Here is a 19325-nt window from a genome sequence, read left to right on the forward strand (position 1 = left end):
GCTTTTTATTTACTTTATTTCATTACGTTTTTAATTTTGTACGTATAAAAGCATACGTGTTTCTTATTTGTTTAAAATAAATAGTTTTATAAGAATTCGAGTTCAGAATGTTCAATTTAAATTCAGAAAATAACAAAACAACAGAAGAGCGCTTTCCTCACGCGGAAACACATTTAAAAATGAATCACCACTAAACACTATTATTTTTTGCGTATCAATTTTTTGAGTGCGCCCCATACGTTCCGACAGCTTTTGGTATTTTGTAATATTATTTTCGATTTTTTTTCTTTTAGCATGGAGCTTTGAAATGCTCTCTTTTTCATTTTTTAAACTTATTTTTTATATGGTTTTCGTCGGTTGAAAATGGCGGAATTTAAAAAATAACAAAACAACCGTGATAATCATTTGATTGTCATATGACAGTCAGTAGTGACAACATGATTAAATCGGATAAACTGTTCTCGCATACATAAAATTCCGTTGAGAATTATGTATCTGTCTCACATGCATAATGGTATCTGCTGTATGTTCTTTTGTTCTGTACCAGGTGTCCGAAGCTTTCCCAGTTTGAGTCCTTTTTCTTGATTATAGGCTGTCGTTGGGAACATGCGGACATGCACGAGCGAACAAAGGAACATACATAAATTTGAGTATCAATGTTTACGTCATCGCAGGATCAGCACTGTCAATTACAAGTGTGAGTGTATTAGTAAAACTATCAGCGTTTCTTGTAGGGTGTGTAGATGTGGTGAATGGCGAGATGCATACTACATTCTACCTGTTTTCAGGTTTCCAAAATCTGCGTTTAATAAAAAAATAACCTAAATCGATGTGGAAATATTTTTCAATAAAAAATGTACGACCTCGACAGTGAATAATAGCCGTGTTTTTTAACACGCGTATATCCGTTTACGCTTAAACTTTATATTGACTGCTAAGAGACAAACTATAAATACACCTCTGAAATTGCTGCGCATAAATTTTGTCCTACTAAATTTCAATACGCATTATACTCAGATGTAACTGAAATATGTGTCTTTGTTTCACCCTGTACACTAATTCTATGTATTATATGTGTGTCCACAATTCATCGCAACTGATTCAGCTATATGTTATACCCTATGGCCATCAGAGCGTAGCGTCTCCGCTTTTCGGTACACCCTGTTGCTGTAGCTAGTTGTTTTACCACAGCCGCTAGATGGGTCTCCTAAGCATTATCTAAGCGAAGATAGGCGTTTTTAAACACGCGCAAACGAAACGTATACGCGCGTGTTAAAAAACACGGCTAATGCCAATCTGCTGATTTGCGTTTGCCATTTCCTTTTGACAGTCCCTACGCCAGTGCAATGAAAAATACTAAATCAGTTGATGAGATGAATCAACCATATAATTGAGCTACGGTTACTCACAAAAGTAAGTACACACTTGGTTTATGCTAAAAAAAAAAAAAACTCAAATGCAGTGGCTCATGGAATGGACAAAAATACATTTGGTATGTGGGATATTGCTCAACACCCTCGCCGAAAAAAATTCAGGAAAATTTTTGAGCTATTTCTAACTTGCACATTAGCCGTGTTTTTTAACACGCGCGTATACGTTTCGTTTGCGCGTGTTAAAAAACGCCTATCTTCGCTTAGATAATGATTAGGAGACCCATCTAGCGGCTGTGGTTAAACAACTAGCTACAGCAACAGGGTGTACCGAAAAGCGGAGACGCAACGCTCTGATGGCCATAGGGTATAACATATAGCTGAATCAGTTGCGATGAATTGTGGACACACATAGAATACATAGAATTAGTGTAGAGGGTGAAACAAAGACACATATTTCAGTTACATCTGAGTATAATGCGTATTTAAATTTAGTAGGACAAAATTTATGCGCAGCAATTTCAGAGGTGTATTTATAGTTTGTCGACTAGCAGTCAATATAAAGTTTAAGCGTAAACGGATATACGCGTGTTAAAAAACACGGCTATTATTATACTAAAATTTATTGGGGTACAAAACTGCATACTCAAAAATTTTCTAGACATTCTGAAAAAAAAAATTGAAAATTTTGATGGTCAATTTTGATTAATTCTACTTACCTTTGAATAAGCTTTGACATTTTTGTGAATGTGGTTTCTGGTAGGGAATTAGCGATATTTTAGATGAAAATTATCAATTAAGCTGTGATCCACTACATTTCATTTTTTTTCAGCATAAACCAAGTGTGTACTTACTTTTGTGAGTAACTCTATGTAACGTGTTAACGCAAAAAGTGTTCGCTGAATCGCTGAAAGCGCTCAGCTGTTATTTACTATCAGCTGTCATTTATTTGTCACTGCCTGACATGTATTTGTTTAGATTTTCCGATAGTGGGTGGTTCGCTGTCCTGAAAATTTCCGGGAATCTACTGGTAGGATCAATTAAAAAAGTTTGCTGTGCGGCTTGTTGACTGCAATAGTAGCAGTAAATTGAATCGACATGAGTTCAAAAGATAGAGAGATCTCGAAGTCCAAATTTAAACTCTTCATGAAGACAAAGGCTGCTGCGGGTGAGACATTCTAGATTTAGTACCATACTTATTGCCCCATCGTTCAATACCGTATTTTGACGGTCACTTCTTCGTGGAAATACTAGGGATGGCGGAGTCTGTATTGGATCCGTCAAGGTTAATCCTTAAAATCGGCATACGGGGGATCATCTAGAAATTGTGTTATATTTGTACGTAGCTGTAAATAACCTGGCTGTGTACTAAACCGCATATTGACCCTTAAAACATGTTGACCTTATACGGGCGATGTGCATCGTCCTAGGAAGTACACAAACTGAGCTTCCAAGGTTTTTAAACAACATTTTCTCGATTTAGGTATTGCAAACGAATGCTCTTTGCGCCCAGAAATTGAACGTGAATTGCGACCAGAGCAAACAACGGCTCAGCGATGCAAGACCTTGTCAGAGCTGCAGTTGAAAAATATGAAACTGGATGAGGTAGAACTTTTTATCTGAAGTTTAAAAACATACAACAGCTAATACAACTATTTTTTCAGGCTTCTATAACAAAACTGTGGACACTCACAAAAGATTTAATTATCCCAAACAAACCGGCTGAGTGCCGACAAACCACGCTTACGTTCTACAAAAGACTTATACACAGCCAATACAAAAACCTAAACTTGTTGCGCCAACACTTTTTCCTTGTTATACAGAATCACGAGGTTCACGAAGATCTTAAACATCGTCTGGAATTGCTAGATACCTTAACTGACAATGGAAAAGATATTCAAAATTTTGAAGAAAAGGTACCTAATTGATATACTTACGTAAGAAAATCATAAAAACCAAAGTTTAAATTTACCAGATTGGAAAATTTATGCTGCAGTGGATTCCAGCCATTACCGAGGCGCGTTTACTTCGCCCGTATTTGGACATATTAGGCAATATAATTAAATTTAATGCATCACTTTTAGATAAAGAAATTGTTGTTGGCATCGTTCAGTATGTAGTATTTTACATTATTATATAAAATTAGTTAATTGCACAATTCTGATAACTTTAATTTGTTTTCAAGAAACGCTTGCCATTTAAGTTGTACTGTTGAAGAAGATGATATTGGACTGCAATCTTTAACAATTTTGGAAATGGTTATGTGCTATACAATATTCCCAAGTGAACCGTTAGCTCAATGTGTTGTTACATTATGTCGTACTGTCAACCATTCACCTTATTGTCCAGCATCGTGGAAGGTGAGTTTTTATTGATTTATTTCATTTTATAGTATAATTTTAAAATTTTATTATCGAGTATGTATTAAATAAAGACCAAAAGTAGACTACTGCTACCAGCTTAATATAAATTCGGGTCCAGTTTCGCTACCAAGCATTTCAGTTACATGAACCCAGTTGAAGGGAAAAGTCAAAACTTTAGGCTTCAATGTAATTTCAATGTGTATTTCAATTAAAAAATCTTAGATAATTTTTGACGAAAGCTTATATATATTTAATAATTTAAAATAATTGTATGCCCATTCAGATAATGAAAAACCTGCTTGGCACGCAGTTGGGTTATCATTCAATGAAAATGATGTGCAACATCCTTAACGATCGCAGCCTTTATGCAGATCAACAATTGCTACGCGGTGCAGTCTTTCATCTTAATATGAATATCTTCGGTTCGAATGTTGTTTTTCAAGTATCACCGATGTTTTATGCGACTACCGTATTGACAAGTTTTTTACATGTAAGTACAAATGCAAAATTGATAATAAAGTATTCACTTAAATATTTTTTTAACATCATTTATCCAGGCATTGGATAGTCGGCAAGTTATTGTGACCTTCGAAGTTATATTAAGTGTTCGACGTGTCATAAATTATTATAAATCCGAACTGCCAGAAATTGTTTGGGATTGCATATGCGATACAATGAATGCAATTGTCGATAATATTGAATACTATGGTGAGTTTATTAAAAGGTAAAGATACTTTAATAGTATTTATTATTTCGTTTATATAGAACGCATCAATATAAACAAGGATCGGTTACAAAACTTACAAATTAATTTTCATGAAAACATCGATTGCATTGAAAAACTTCTATACGATGATAAAACTCCAATACTTGCTAACATCAATCGCATATATGATTTAATTGAACGTGTTGCCGAAAGTCGAAATGAGTCATCTGTACTAAAACTTATTGATTATCGCTCAGCAAAAGTAACTGCTACGCGTCCAGAATGGTTGCAAGTACTTAGCGATTTTGTTTGCCGTTTTTATAAAATACCTAATACGAATGTGCGCTTGAAAGCCATTCAGTCGTTAGTCCGTATTATGGATTTAAATCGCTTCAGCTATGAAGAAGAAATACTTGAACGTGTAGTTATTCCGTATTTTTCGCAAATTTCATATGAACACGACTTGGAAATACGTGTAGCTGTCGTAAATGCTTTGGTGGGCTTTGCTCGCCATTGTGATACCAAACGTTGTGGTGAACTATTGGATATACTAGAAAAGCTCATTAATCGCCCATTTGAATCGCAGTTGAATACTGGAGAATTGATCATAAAGTGCGAATCAGACATACTCGATATTGTAACTGCAGTACATGGATTAATTGAAGTCTTTACAATAAAACTACATCGCTTGCCTTCAACGCATGCCATTAAAGTCTTCAACATTTTAATTGCACACCTAGAGCAACATTATGAACGTCCAAAAGTTTTTGAACATGCGCGTGTTGTACGTTTTAAGGTAAACAAATTAATCTAAGCTTGCTTCTTACATACTTTAATTCAAAGATCAAATCAGATTTTCAAGTGGATAATGCGCGCACGTGCCAATGCTTCGTATCATATTGGCTATCCAGATCCTGAAAATGGAGAGGTGATTAAGTTCAGCGCTTACTTGGGTATCGATTCCAGTTTACCACCTCAAGGACATCAGCATTCAAGACATCAATCTCACGATATTATAGCCGGCGCACATTTCACAACGATATCAATACGTAGAGCTTGTAAAATTATTGTTAAATGCTTAGATACAGAACGCGGTGGGTTACAAAATTATAAACACAGGGAAATATTCTGTGTACAATACTTAATATATATATTTTTTTTAATTTTTGTAGATTATGAAGTCCTACAGCTGGTTATCAAAGAGCTACCCAAAGTGTTATGTAACAAAGCACTTATTCAAGGCAATGATATTGAAACTTTAGCAGTATCCTTATTTCGTATTTTCCAAGATGTAAATAAAACACTTCACCTCAGCTACACCCCCACCAGTGATGAGGTGAACGCATTGTTCCTACCAGCAATTGCATCCTTAGTTATTTATCATCAAAGTATATCATCACATCAAATTAATACACTAATATTAGCATTGTGTTCCGGTATATTTTCTGGTACAGCAAATGTTTGCATTAATACGTTAACCACTATGATTTTGGAAATGCCAGACACATTAACCCGCACTTTGCCAGATATTTTGCTACAGATGAGCAAAATGTCTGATACAACTGTGGTTGCTATACCTGTACTAGAGTTTTTATCAAGTAAGTCGTAATAACATAATATTGTTATAAGAAACTCTATTGGATTTGTTTTTACTTACAGTTTTAAGCCGTATGCCCAATCAATATTTTACCAATTTTATACCACGTCAGTACATGTATGTATTTGCAATATCGCTACCATATACTAAACCGAATCGATATGATCATTATACTGTGTCGCTCGCACATCACGTAATTGCTGGCTGGTTTCTTAAGTGCAAATTGGAGATGCGTAAAAACTTTGTTACTTACATAATATCGGTACGTTAGGCTAACGTCTTTATTATTATTATAAATGAAATTAATCCGTTTTGGTCCTGTAGTCAATTCAATCAAATGCTAGCATGTTGTACGATGATATTGATAAGTTTAAACATAACATACAACGGCAAGATCTCAATAGCTTAAACGAGGACTCGTCAAATCGCAAACGCAGCACCAGCTTAACTGAGCGTGGTAGTCGCAATACAAGCATACGAAACGGTTCCGATATGCGACCACCAATTAATGACAGTTTGAAAAGTTTTCATGCAGAGTTGGCAGAAACTTGCATAGATTTTTTGGCCCGACATACATTCTCGCCATGTTCGGCATTACCCAAACGGTGAGTTGAGAATATACATAATTTTATTTCTATATTAAATTATTGTTTATTATAATTTTTTTTATCTCTTTTAGCCTACCTGCAGTAGAGTACTTACTCAAAGATGGCTTCTCACAGACTTGGATAGTTGGGCATAATTTGGTAACAATCACAACATCTGGTTGCCCAACTGCGCCTATACGCAATGGACTTTGTGATCGGTGCTCTCAAATGGGTAAACTGAATAATGTCACTTTGTTTGCAAGTAAAAGCGATTCGAGTAGTACAGCTCCTTTGTCGCCGGAAGCTACTAATACACAATCCTCAGCAGCTCCCTCAACGACCGATCGCCGTTATACAAAGGCAACTTTACAATACAGCAGTGGTAATGAGTCGGCTGGTAGCACAGACCTCACTTCTTCTTCTTCGTCAAATTCAGCGGCTTTAAACTCAAATGCCGCCATAACTCAACGACAAATATCTAATAGTTCGACTGCTTCGTTAGAAGCGCTTTCACGACGTGGTTCCAATCCTGAGCCAACAGATGGAGCTGGGGGAGGTGTTTCTGGCAGCACCACTTCGCTATTAGGTGGCCATTCACTTTCAACTACAAGTATCAGTGCGTCTCCGACACAACTGCAGCCAGTACAGCAACATACTTGTATACGTTCTTGCACAGGTTGGGCAGAAATCTTAATACGACGTCCTACAGGCAATATATCTTGGATAACGCGAATACAAAATCCAATTGCTAGCGATTGTTTTGGACAAGATTTGCCGTTTAGTAACATTGTGTCACTCTTTCTGCCTACTGTCCATGGTGGTGTATTTGGGCCTGACATTGTGCAGTCAGTTTTAACGGCAGAACCACAAGCAGAAGGTGGTGTAATAATGGATGTCGCACAATCAGCAAGGAATACGGTTGCTGGTGCTCAAATTAATAACATCGCAGCGCCAACTGCTATAGACAAAGCTGGTATAGTGCAGCTCGGCTTAGGCTCAACTGTTGTTGTGGAAGAACGGAAGCTAGGCACGATTACAAAAGTGCGTGCCCTACAGCGTCAAGAAGAGATATCTTCGTCGACAACAATGCCCATATCCGCAGCATCGTTAAGCACCGCTGCTATTGATATACCCATAACGCTGACTAGTAAGCGGGCCGGCGGTAAAGAGGCACTAGCCGAAAGCGTAAGCGATGGTGAGGCTGATGATGATTCAATGCAATTCGTAGATGGACAATCACGTGCACGCAATCCTGTCCGCCGGGTGAACTCAAGTCCGGAGATGAGCTCGAGCTGGCGACAAACTTTCTTGACAGCAAAACCAGCACCACTATCAACTGAAATAGCTAAAGTCAAAGAAAATAAATATTCTGCGAATCTTACAGGACTCGATGAGGTACTACAGCAACAACAACAACAAACACAGCTGCAGCAACAACAGCAACAAAAGAAAAAGAGCGTACAGTATACAAAAGATTTACGAGTGAGCTGTGAGGCGATTCCAGAAGAAATTGCCGGATGCACACCACCACAAGCTCAAACCGAGGATGATACAGTAAAAGTTTCTGCAGAAATCCCTTCAGTCAATACTGCAGTTGCAGCAGCACAAAAATCTTTGACAAGTAGCTCTATAGCACTTCCCCTAAAGCAGCATTCAGCAGATGATGTTAGTATAAGCGCCAGTATGCCCGCCACTGCGGTGCAACAGTCGAACTCAGGCTCTTCGCTAAAGTTAAATGTTGCAATTGATAAAGCAGTCGTGAAAGCACCACGCTCTCCGATTCCAGGGGCTACACCACAATCACCACGATTGGATAAACAATCAAGTGGTGGACCACACAAAACTACCACCTTTACAAACGCACCAGCAACAGTTCACCAGGGACTAGCAAAATCTAGTAGCAGCGGTGGAGGTAATACAAACTTAGGAAGCGGTTCCTCTTATCTTGGAGGCAGTGGCGGCGACTATGGCAATGGTGACATGATGAGGGGGCGTTCTAAAACCATTTCGGTTGTTCGTGAAGTTGATGGACGCGCTCGACCACCGACCTCTAATTTCCGAAGTTTCAATAACAATTCAAAACCTTCTGTTAATGCCAAGCTTTGTATGAATCCCAGTTTTGTATTCATGCAGCTTTATCATACAGGTCAATTTCAAGTTACGGATGTCCCTATCAAAGTACCATCAGAGGAAAGTAACGCATTGAAACTAACGCTTGATTTGACGGCACCCTTTGAGACTCATAAGATTGGGGTACTTTATGTTGGACAAGGCCAATGTAACAATGTCGTGGAAATTTTACGTAACTCGCATGGCAGTGTGCGATATATAGAGTTCCTGAGCAACATAGGAACTCTTGTGAGTTTGAAAGAAGCCGAGCAAAATAATTTGTTTCTTAACTTGGACAGAAAAGGTGCAGATGGAAAATTCACCTATGTATGGAAAGATGATATTGTACAGGTGATTTAGCTGGCTATATAGCTACTGCTGTGGACTATATGCAATACTTATATTAAATATTCTTTGTAGGTAACTTTCCATGTCGCAACTCTTATGCCAACAAATTTACAAAAAGATCCAAACTGCAACGAAAAGAAAAAGCACATCGGTAATGATTTTGTTAAGATCATTTACAATGAGAGTGGGGAAGAGTATAATCTCAGTACAATCTCGGTGTGTATTATATATATATTTATCCTTATGCCAGAAGCACAAATGTGTACAATTGGAAATGGCCAATAACATTAAGAAATCCATAAAACAATAAAGACTAATTTAGTCAACTCATCAACTCATTATTATACAATTTCCAAATACACGCTTCTAGCGTGACGATAGCAAATACAAATATGTGTAAAAGTTTTGGTAATTTCTGTTTCTTTGCACTTTTTAAGGGTCACTTTAATTATGCTTGCGTTATTGTTGAACCCTTAGAGTTGAATAGTAATCGTGTTTATGTGATAGCACGTCCAGAGATATCGAAATTCGTTTGTCATCCTGAACCCAAAATAGTATCAGATCACAGTGCGCCATTATTAGCACGGCAGCTAGCCTTGCATGCGAACGTAATTATATTGCAACTTATTTCAAATAATATATATATATATAATTCACATTTTTCTATTTTGATTTAGCTCGCTTCACAAGTTTACCAAAGTTTACAGACGAAAATTCCATATGCGTCCAATTGGTTAGAACGCTTGCGCAAAATTAAACGGCTGCGTACGAAGGTGAGCTGTAAAATATACTTACTCAAATATATTAATAGCATACTTGCATTCCACATAATATTTTAGTTGATTGAACAACAGAATAGTCAACATCATAGTGGGGCCACTTCGGGAACAGACACTGACGACCACACAAATGATCCCTTAAAGAAACAAAATACCAATCGCGATTTTACCAAGTACGCTTAAATTGATAATAAATAATACATTTGTCACGTATGATATATATTTAATCTTTTTACTTAAATGTTGTTGTTATTAATTATAAAAGTTGCTCTGTATGGGGTAAAGCAATTAAAATTGATGACATATATATAACGGCATTTTTTTTAAGAATTACTGATTTTATCCGTCGGCGAGCTAAAACTCCTAGTCAGGGCCGAATGCGGATCAAATTAAAATAAATAAATGTAAGGCGCGATAAATTTCGAACGGCATCTGAAAGGCAGATGAGTTTTCATCGAGAGCTTTTCATGGCAGAAATAAACTCGGAGTGCTTGCCAAACACTGCCGAGGAGCGACCACGCTTAGAACAGCTTTTTTCTAATTGAAAAATCTTGTTTCTAAAATTTTTATGTTGGTAGGCGGATTACGCCACCATCACACCATGGCGGCCAACGGATCAAATTAGGTGATTCATTAATCAGCATTTGTGTTGCAATCCTTCATATGCCACATCATATAAAACATCGCTTCCAAAATGACGGCATTTAAACAAAAGTTTTTTTTTGTTTCCAAAAACAAATTTTATTTAATCTTAGCCAAACCAATATTTGATTTTATGTTCGATAGAAATTTCTTTTTTAAGCTTTTTTTCATAATCATTCTATATAGATAGAAGACACACATCAATTATTTTATATATATTTTTTATATACAAGTAAATTTAGTAAATTCTGAATATTACAATACTGTTAAATTCAAAATTCTGTATTACAATATTATATAATTTTTTAGAACTTTTGTCACGCCTTCAATTTATATATATACATATATATATATATACATTTATTTATATATATACATATATATACATTCTAAAAATCCAATATTTTTATTTACAATGATTTGCGGATTTTAGAATGAACATTTGAACTTACTGTTAAAATTATAATTAAAAAGAGAACCCAATTTGAAAAGGAAAGAAAAGTTGGGTATAAATTTAATGATATATATGATACATATGATAGCCGTCACCATATTTTTACTTATCCATATCAAATTGGCATCAACCTAAAAATCGTGAAAATTTCATAAAAATGGAGAAAACGCAAAAAATTACAAACATATACCACAATAAATAAGTCTCTTAGTCAAAACTTATCCAAAACAATAAATAAAATCTACAAAAAGTTAATAAATTCTCCAACTCAAATATTTTTAGGTTATGGATATGGCGAGAAACCAAAATCAATTGGTTGCCTATGTTATGGTTATGGCGTTAGCGTTATGGTATGGCACCATTAATCGATTGCATTGGTTTCCATAAGGCTGGTTCGATCAGCTGTTTTATCTGGTTATGGATAAGTCACCATTAATTGTCCCTTAAAGTTCTTGACAAAACAATTATGTCGGATTTACATAGAACGTGTGCGTTGCTTCGCCTGACATATGAGTTCAGTTTATGTCCGCACCTCATATATGTAATACTCCTATATTGTTACTGCAGGCTAGGTACACTCACAAACATCAGAGTGCCGATATATTGCTGTTCAAATGTTTTTGTTTTTGGATATTCAATAATCGAATGTACCCAAATTTAAATTTTTTCTGTTGTCTGTCTTGTTTTGATTTCGAATTCAAAACTCATCTATTTTATTTCTATTAGCAATATGGGAGTATTACATATATGCCGAACCTTTAAATTCCTTTACAAAGCTTGTGGAATGTAAAGCAAACCAAAAACTTGCGATATTGTTAACATATTGTGCTGTCAAAACGTTAAAGTTGTTGTTTTTGTTGTTGTAGCGATAAGGACACTCCCCGAAGGGCTTGGGGTGTGTTATCGATGTTGATGGTCCTTTGCCGGATGCAGATCCGGTAAAAAGCATCATTAAGGCACCAACTCGACCATCTCGGGAACGATTTTGTATGACCACATGAAACCTTCAAGGCCATACCGCCCTCCCACTCCCTATATCCGTTAGGAACTTGGGGTCGCCAGAGCCTCGGCTGTTAAAGTAATAGGATTCGCCACGGGTAGGTAAGGCTGACAATTGGGTTGGAGAAGAGGCACAACCCCTTCTATCAATTTGATATTTTAGTCACCTCTTACGACAGGCATACCTGCTGCGGCTATATTCTAAGCCCTCTGACCCGCTGGCGGGAAGCGTCAAAGTGAAGGTAGCGCAGCAAGCGTTTTATGTAAAACCAGCTTTACATATGTACATATTTAATTAAATGAATGTGATTTATAAAGCAAAATGTTTGAACTTATAAAACTTCATATTTATGTATCCCGTGAATATATCTATTTGTAGTTAAGTTGTTTGTTTTAATTTATTTTGTACTTAATAGCGAATTGATGTTCTCTTTACAGTTTTAAAAATATATACATGTGTATATTTTTAAGTCAATGTATTATACTAAAAATAATTAATCGTAAAAAATAATAGTTATTATGCAGTTCGATCGGCTTCGACAGAAATTCGAAATTCGTAGAGTTGCCTTCTGAACCAACTGTTCAAAATGGCCTATATGTCATTTATGTTCATTTAAGAAAAATGAGGGCTCTGTATAAAAACTTTATTAGTGTACGAAAACAGGGATTAGTTGTTGTTGTTGTGCCTTTCATACTTATCTATTTCGTGTTTTCCGAAATTTCGCAGCTAATATTTAAGCAACTTGAAGGGGTAGCTAATAAATTGAAACTTCTCACATACTTAGACGAAACCCGTTGGCAATGCAATGTCAAATGAAAAAAAGATTGCCAACAATGAATGGTTATGAGTAAAATACACGCAGGAGTTGACAATGTAACCCTAAAAATAGCAAATATCCCATTAGAAGGAATAAACCAAATAAAATACTTAGGAGTTATAATAGACGAAAGATTAAAGTTTGATGAGCATCTTAAATATGTAGAGGGGAAAGTTTCAAAGAAGATAGGTTTTATGATACGGACGTGCAAGCACGTAAGCCGATACTATAAAACAATGGTTTATAAGTCTATCGTTGAACCTCATTTTATATATTGCCCAACGATTCTATTTACAATAGCTGATTCAAGGATAAATACGTTGCAGAAAAAACAAAATACGGTGATGCGATTTATTTTAAAGAAGCGTTTTGATACTCCCATACAAGAGCTACTAAACAGCTTGAACTGGCTTAGTGGAAAACACCTTGTGCTATATTATACTTTGAAATTCATACACAACATGAAATTAGGAAACCTACCAAATTATCTAAATGATCGTGTAAAATACAACAACGATGTCCATAACTATAACATAAGAAACAAAAATAATTTCCACTTGCCAATTGTAAAATCCGAATTTGATAAAAAGAGTATATATTTTGAGGGATTAAGAGAATACAATGAACTTCCTAGGGACTTAAAAGATTGTAAAAATATGAAAGAGTTCAAGAGGCTATTATACGAATATTGTAAAGGAGTACCTATTAGGTAAAAAAGAAATACATTTTATAACTCAAAATTAATTATGCAAAATCTAAAGACTGCATAATGTATTGTTACGAATATTAGCAAAACTAAGGGGTGCTGCAGTCTCTAAGCCGATACTAAGCAGTGACGTGAATTCACATCCATAGATCAATCATTATGTATCTACATAAACGGAACAATAATTGCGTCTACACATATGTACCATGTACGTATACGAGCAGCGGAGAGTCAATGCACAAACACATGTATATATCTGAGATACTCCTATAAGTATGCAATGAGAAAAACTATAAAATTGTGCAATTGTAGTTACAGCTGAGAAGTTTGAGAGCTACTGGGCTAGTATATTCTCGAAGCTCCTAGAAGATGCGAAGGTTGAAATCAAAGAGTATAAAAGGCGGCAATTGTAGAGGCGCTGGAATTCAGTTTGATTTGAGTTGTCAAGCAGTTTCGACTAAGACGCTATCTAGCGAGCAAGAGCAGTATTATTTTGAATAGTAGAGTTTCATTTGAGCTATCAATCAGTTTGGTTATTAAGCAAGCTATTCGTTGCACAATTTGAGTGTTATTGTGAAGTACTTTAATAAAGGCCATTTTGCACTATTACAAATTGGAGTTATTTATTCAACAGTTTAGTGATTCGAACTCAGCAGAAGATTGCAAATAAGGGGAATTGCAAGTAAATTCGTTACAATTGGTGTCAGAAGAGGAATTGTTGAATAAGTTCCAGAGGACAACAAGGACATGGCAAAGTTCAGTGAATTGAAGATCCAGCAACTGAAGGAGTTGGGGAGCCGTGGATTGAATACAAGCGGCGTTAAACTTGAACTTCAGGCACGGCTACGAGAGGCAATGGAAGCAGAAGGAATTGATGTGGAAGAGTATGACTTTCATCTTGACGGCGAGGAAATAACAAAAATGGAAGAAACACCGCAGACAATGGCGAACACAGACCTGAACATGATATTGGCTGCAATATCGGCACAAATGTCCGAAATGTCATCACAAATATCTACCAACAAAATTCCTTGTGAGTTTTTTCACTTCTCCCTTTCCTCCTATTCTGAACAATGTTCGAAAAAGCTGAAACCGGTTATGGGAGAAAAGTTGGTATTATGAATGTGAGGGAGAGGGAGATTTCTCTGCCATTTCATAGGAGTTTTTTCACTTGTTAAATTAAAGGGAATGCATCAAAATAGTTAAAGGAAATTGGTTATTTTAAGAAATAACACTTATTTGTGTGCTAAAAGATGTATTTATATTCTACCACAATATTCTCACTGTTAATACAACAACAACTACAACCACAATATTCTTTATTTTAAGTCGAAAAGTATATCATAAGCAACGGTAGAGCTCTTGGTATACAAATTTGATGCAGCCATCCAGAAATTGCGCAAGGATTTTTTAATAAGGCTTAAATAGATTTTGGCATATGATGAAGGATGAATTCAACTCAACTTGGCCGCCAGAAAATTGCTTTGCTGAATGAAAGCAGGCAACTCCGGAAGATTTGTGTTATGCGGCCGTCTTCTTCTTATGTTCCGCTGTTGATGTTGCTGTGGCACCAATTCATTACTCATTTCAGTGAATACCACATGAAATGCAATAAATACTGTGCAATGTTTATATTTTATTTCTTAATTTCCAACAAATTTGCAACAATAATTCAACTTTTAAATTTTTTAAACAAAATAAGAAATGTGCAACGAAATTTCAATTGACAAAACAGCTGACTTCGAAAATTCGAAATTCCTATTCCCCAATTATTGTTCTCCCGCGGGAATAAAAAAATCCGCGAAAACAAAATTCCGCGAGAATATTTAGAATTGGTCTGTATATGTATGCCCAGTTTGGGTCATAACCAATATTGCTCAAATTGTAAAAAGAAGCGGATAAAATCGGGAAGAAAAACCGAAACAATCACCCTACTACATATGTATGCACATTAGACTGGGTCGATTTATTAACCGATATCGCGCCATCGATTTTTCGATAGGATTTGGGCTCAGGAAAAAAAAGTTCCACTACGCATACCCATGACCTACTAAAACAATTTTGATTTGATTGTAAAATTTATTTTTTAAAATATATTTTTTTTTTCTCAGAAACTGTTATCGACAACGTTTTTAGGGTCGGACAGGGTATACATATGAAAATTTCGCAGGCTCGAAAATAATTTTTTTGGGTTTGCGTAGTGGAACTTATTTTTCTTGAGCCAAAATCCAATCGAAAAATCGATAGCGCGATATCGGTTAACTTTCGTCCATACAAATTGACCCACCCTAATGCACATATACTAAATATTTATGTAATTCTATTATTGTGTACAATTAATGTCAAGATGTCCCTAGTAAGTGTCAATTATTTATATACCTTTGATATTTTCTATTTTTATTTGTTATTTCTTATTTTAAGTTTAAGCGTTAATATATGTGTGTAGTAATGTATGAAAGTACAGTGGTGGCCATTTATTTTATTATTGATTTATTTCTTTAACAACAATATAAATCTTTGCCGAAACTTCAGTGGTATGTATTTGAAAAGTCGTTTCAGTGTGGGTGTGATAAAGATGAGAGATATGCAAAAAGTTCTAGGGGAAAAAAATAAAACTGACAAGAATTTACAAATTCGTTATTTATTTGGCATAATAGAACTCGCAAAGTATTGAAAACGCTTAAATAAATATTTTGAAATACTAGTATGCAAGATTTTGGGTATGCAAGGTACACAATGTTCCAAGAGTTGTATGGTTTTAGTGGGACGGAGCCAAGATGTGCTATGCCGACTTCGAACGGCATCTGCAATACAGATGAATTTTCACTGAGAAGCTTTTCATGGTAGAAAAACACTCAGAGTGTTTGCTAAATCATGGCCGCGTGGTGAAAAAACTATTCTAAGGTATTTTGATGTTACTAGTTGCGGGATTTGAACCCAGGACCTTCGATGTGAAGGCGAACACGTTACCATCACACCACAGCGGCTGACAAACATTTTTTAAAAATCAGTACAACATATCGTTTGTAATTAAATGGCAACCACTGTACGTACATATGTATACCCCTAACAAAAAAAAATGTATTTATTCATTTGCAAAAATATTTATTGTTGTCTTTTTGTTTTTATGTTGCTGCTCGTCTTCTTTATGCTGCTTTATGGTGGTTTTATAAAACATATGTATATATGTACTAAGTAGACATGCACTTCCATACATATGTATATTTACATATGTTCTTACATAGCTTATGTAAATTTTGTGTACCTACTAAATAAGCGTTTAATGTGCTTGCTATTTACCTCAGGCAGAACTAATATGCATGTATTGTATGTATGTATGTATGTATGCTTAGCTATATTTCTCTAATTATTCTATATAGTTAGTCCTATCGGTTCTAATGGCTGCAAATAGGTACATATATATAGTAATAACAATTTGAATTATGCATCTATGTATGTAATTTAAAGCACATGTTTATTTACAATAAAATTGCTCACCTAAATAGTGTAAATATTAATTTCACAAACTATACCGAATACATGTATGTATGTATGCATATATATGTATGTATGTATGTATCTAAGTAGTTAAAAATTCACAGCTGTAGGCTTGTGGAAGGACACAAGTGAAGTGAGGCCTTAAGTATTTAAGTACGAAGAAATATTCTACGGCTTAAAGATCTACCACTATTTACTAATACTTATATATATGTAAATGTCATCGAAATATGTATCATATGCACATTAGACTGGGTCGAAAAAAAAAAAACAAAAATTAGAATCTAATGCTAAGCGCGTATTTTACATTGTTTTTGTTCTCGACAACAAAGAAGAAATTGTTTAGAGGTCGTCTTCCAGTTCTGCTACAAACAATTACGTGTACATAAGCGAGTACTTTGCCCAAGTACCCAATATTTTTCATATTCGATTACAACGTACAAGTACTTTCCTAAGCATAGAGTACGTGGGCACAGCATCGATGTGTCGATTACTCATGCTAAATAACGCCTTGTGGATTTTTGTAACTTTTGTGTTCATAATTCCCGCCAATTTTTTATTTTAGAATTTGCAACATGTGGAAATTTTAGTTTCCATGTAAAAATGCTCAAAAAAGATTATTTATTTGCAAAAAAGGCCAATAATTGTAAATATTTTGTTCTCATGGAAAAATACTACATAAAAAACGATAGATTTCGAGAATATTGCATTCCTCTCACAAATTAGCTGGCACAAAAACATTGCCGAAGGACTAGGTATATTTTTACACATACATTTTGCATAAAATTAACTGAATTACTTTTTAAAAGTAATAAATTCGTTCATAAATTTTTTTTATTATATGTAAGTTAAGGCCTTATCATGCCATAATTTCATGAAAGGGAAGAATATACAAAAAATTACTAACAAATTAGCACAAATCATAAGTCACACAGTTAATAAAACGTATCTAAAACCATAATTAAAAGTATAAAAGGTGAATAAATCAAGGACGGTAATCATTGTGAGTTAAAAAATAAAACTCAGTAAATAGTTATTATTATTCCATTTATATAATTTTGATCAAGGATAATTATTATTTGTCGAGTTTTATTTTTCGATGGACAGTAATAATTAAATTTGATTTTAACAATTTATGCCAGTAATAATAATTTTCTTTGATTTTTAAAATTTTGATCAATATTAAAAATTAATTGTGATTTTAATTTTTTTATTCAAGAATAAATCTTCTGATTTTTATTTTTTTCATCAGCCAAAATTAATATCTTCGATTTTTATTGTTTTGATGAAGAATAATCATTATCTTATAATCGTAATTTTTTCAATCAAGCAAGTCTGATTTTTATTTTATTATTTATAATAAAATTCAAAACGTCGTATCTCGTTTACAATGAGGACTTTCAACTTAACATTTTAAACGAACTTTCCTCTTACTCTGCTACTCGGCGGCACATACACATGTAATTTGCTTTCATTTCCACATCATATGTATATCAAAAATGTTACTCATACGACCCCACCAACTCATCCAATTGTGTACATATTGTAACGAATTTACTGCAATTCCGCTTATTTGCAACCTTCTGCTAAGTTCGAATCACTAAACTGTTGAATAAATAACACCAATATTCAGTAATGCAAAATGGTCTTTATTAAGGTACTCCAAAATAAATAACTCTACTATTGCTCGCAGATAGCGTGCTTAATCAAAACTGATTATTGCGCCTCTACTGGTGTCGCCTTTTATACTGTTTGGTTTATTCGTTGACATTTCTAGGCGGTTCTGTTCTAGAATCTACTAGTTGGTTATCTGCTATAAGTTTCTCAGCTATAACTACAGATGCACAATTTTTATAGCTTCTCTCACAGCTCATGCGCGCGTGTGTTTGTGAGCGACACTTCCACAATTATTTTGCATATCTCAGATAAGATATCTGCATGTGTTTGTGCGTTGCTTCTCCCTGCGTGCACGTACATATGTGTAGACATAATGATTGAATTATTGATGTGCATCAAGTCACTGCTTAGCATCGGCTTAGAGATGGCAGTAGACCTTAGTGTTGCTAATATTCGTAACAATATGTATGATTATAGTAGCAAATGGTATGTGATACATAAACAAAGGAAATATAATGCATAATAGCCAGAAAAGATAAGTTTTTAAGTACGTTTTAAGTTTTATTATGAATAAAAAATTAATGAAAACATGAGATTTTGATTATTCTTCTTGATTGAAGAAATAATGATTATAAGGTAATGATTATTCTTAAAAAGATTAATTTAAAAATAATCAATATTATTGATTCTTTCGATAAAAATCTTAAAAAAAAAATCATTGTAAATTCCAAC

At 34.8% G+C, this 19325-nt stretch overlaps 1 protein-coding gene across 1 annotated transcript; it reads left to right on the forward strand.

Annotated features, from left to right (window-relative positions):
• Positions 1–2349: 2349 nt before the first annotated feature.
• gig (tuberin) lies at positions 2350–10160 on the forward strand. The gene is made up of 17 exons (XM_067791521.1): positions 2350–2538; positions 2854–2975; positions 3035–3286; positions 3346–3482; positions 3556–3730; positions 4017–4223; positions 4291–4441; positions 4499–5235; positions 5293–5533; positions 5612–6037; positions 6099–6298; positions 6361–6641; positions 6716–9083; positions 9153–9296; positions 9518–9688; positions 9758–9853; positions 9920–10160. Exons 1-17 carry the CDS (start codon positions 2469–2471, stop codon positions 10040–10042), a joined length of 5901 nt encoding a protein of 1966 aa, XP_067647622.1. The 5' UTR covers positions 2350–2468; the 3' UTR covers positions 10043–10160.
• The last annotated feature ends 9165 nt before the right edge of the window (positions 10161–19325 follow it).

Source organism: Eurosta solidaginis, chromosome 5 (genome assembly GCF_040869045.1).
Source record: "Eurosta solidaginis isolate ZX-2024a chromosome 5, ASM4086904v1, whole genome shotgun sequence".
Taxonomy (NCBI): Eukaryota; Metazoa; Arthropoda; class Insecta; order Diptera; family Tephritidae; genus Eurosta; species Eurosta solidaginis.

Bases quoted from the DNA above. Each gene is read 5' to 3' on its own strand.
- gig (XM_067791521.1), top strand. From the start codon at position 2,469: ATGAGTTCAAAAGATAGAGAGATCTCGAAGTCCAAATTTAAACTCTTC. The intron at 3,483-3,555 runs GTATGTAGTATT...TTTGTTTTCAAG, and splicing joins ATTGTTGTTGGCATCGTTCA to AAACGCTTGCCATTTAAGTT. The intron at 5,236-5,292 runs GTAAACAAATTA...AGATCAAATCAG, and splicing joins CGCGTGTTGTACGTTTTAAG to ATTTTCAAGTGGATAATGCG.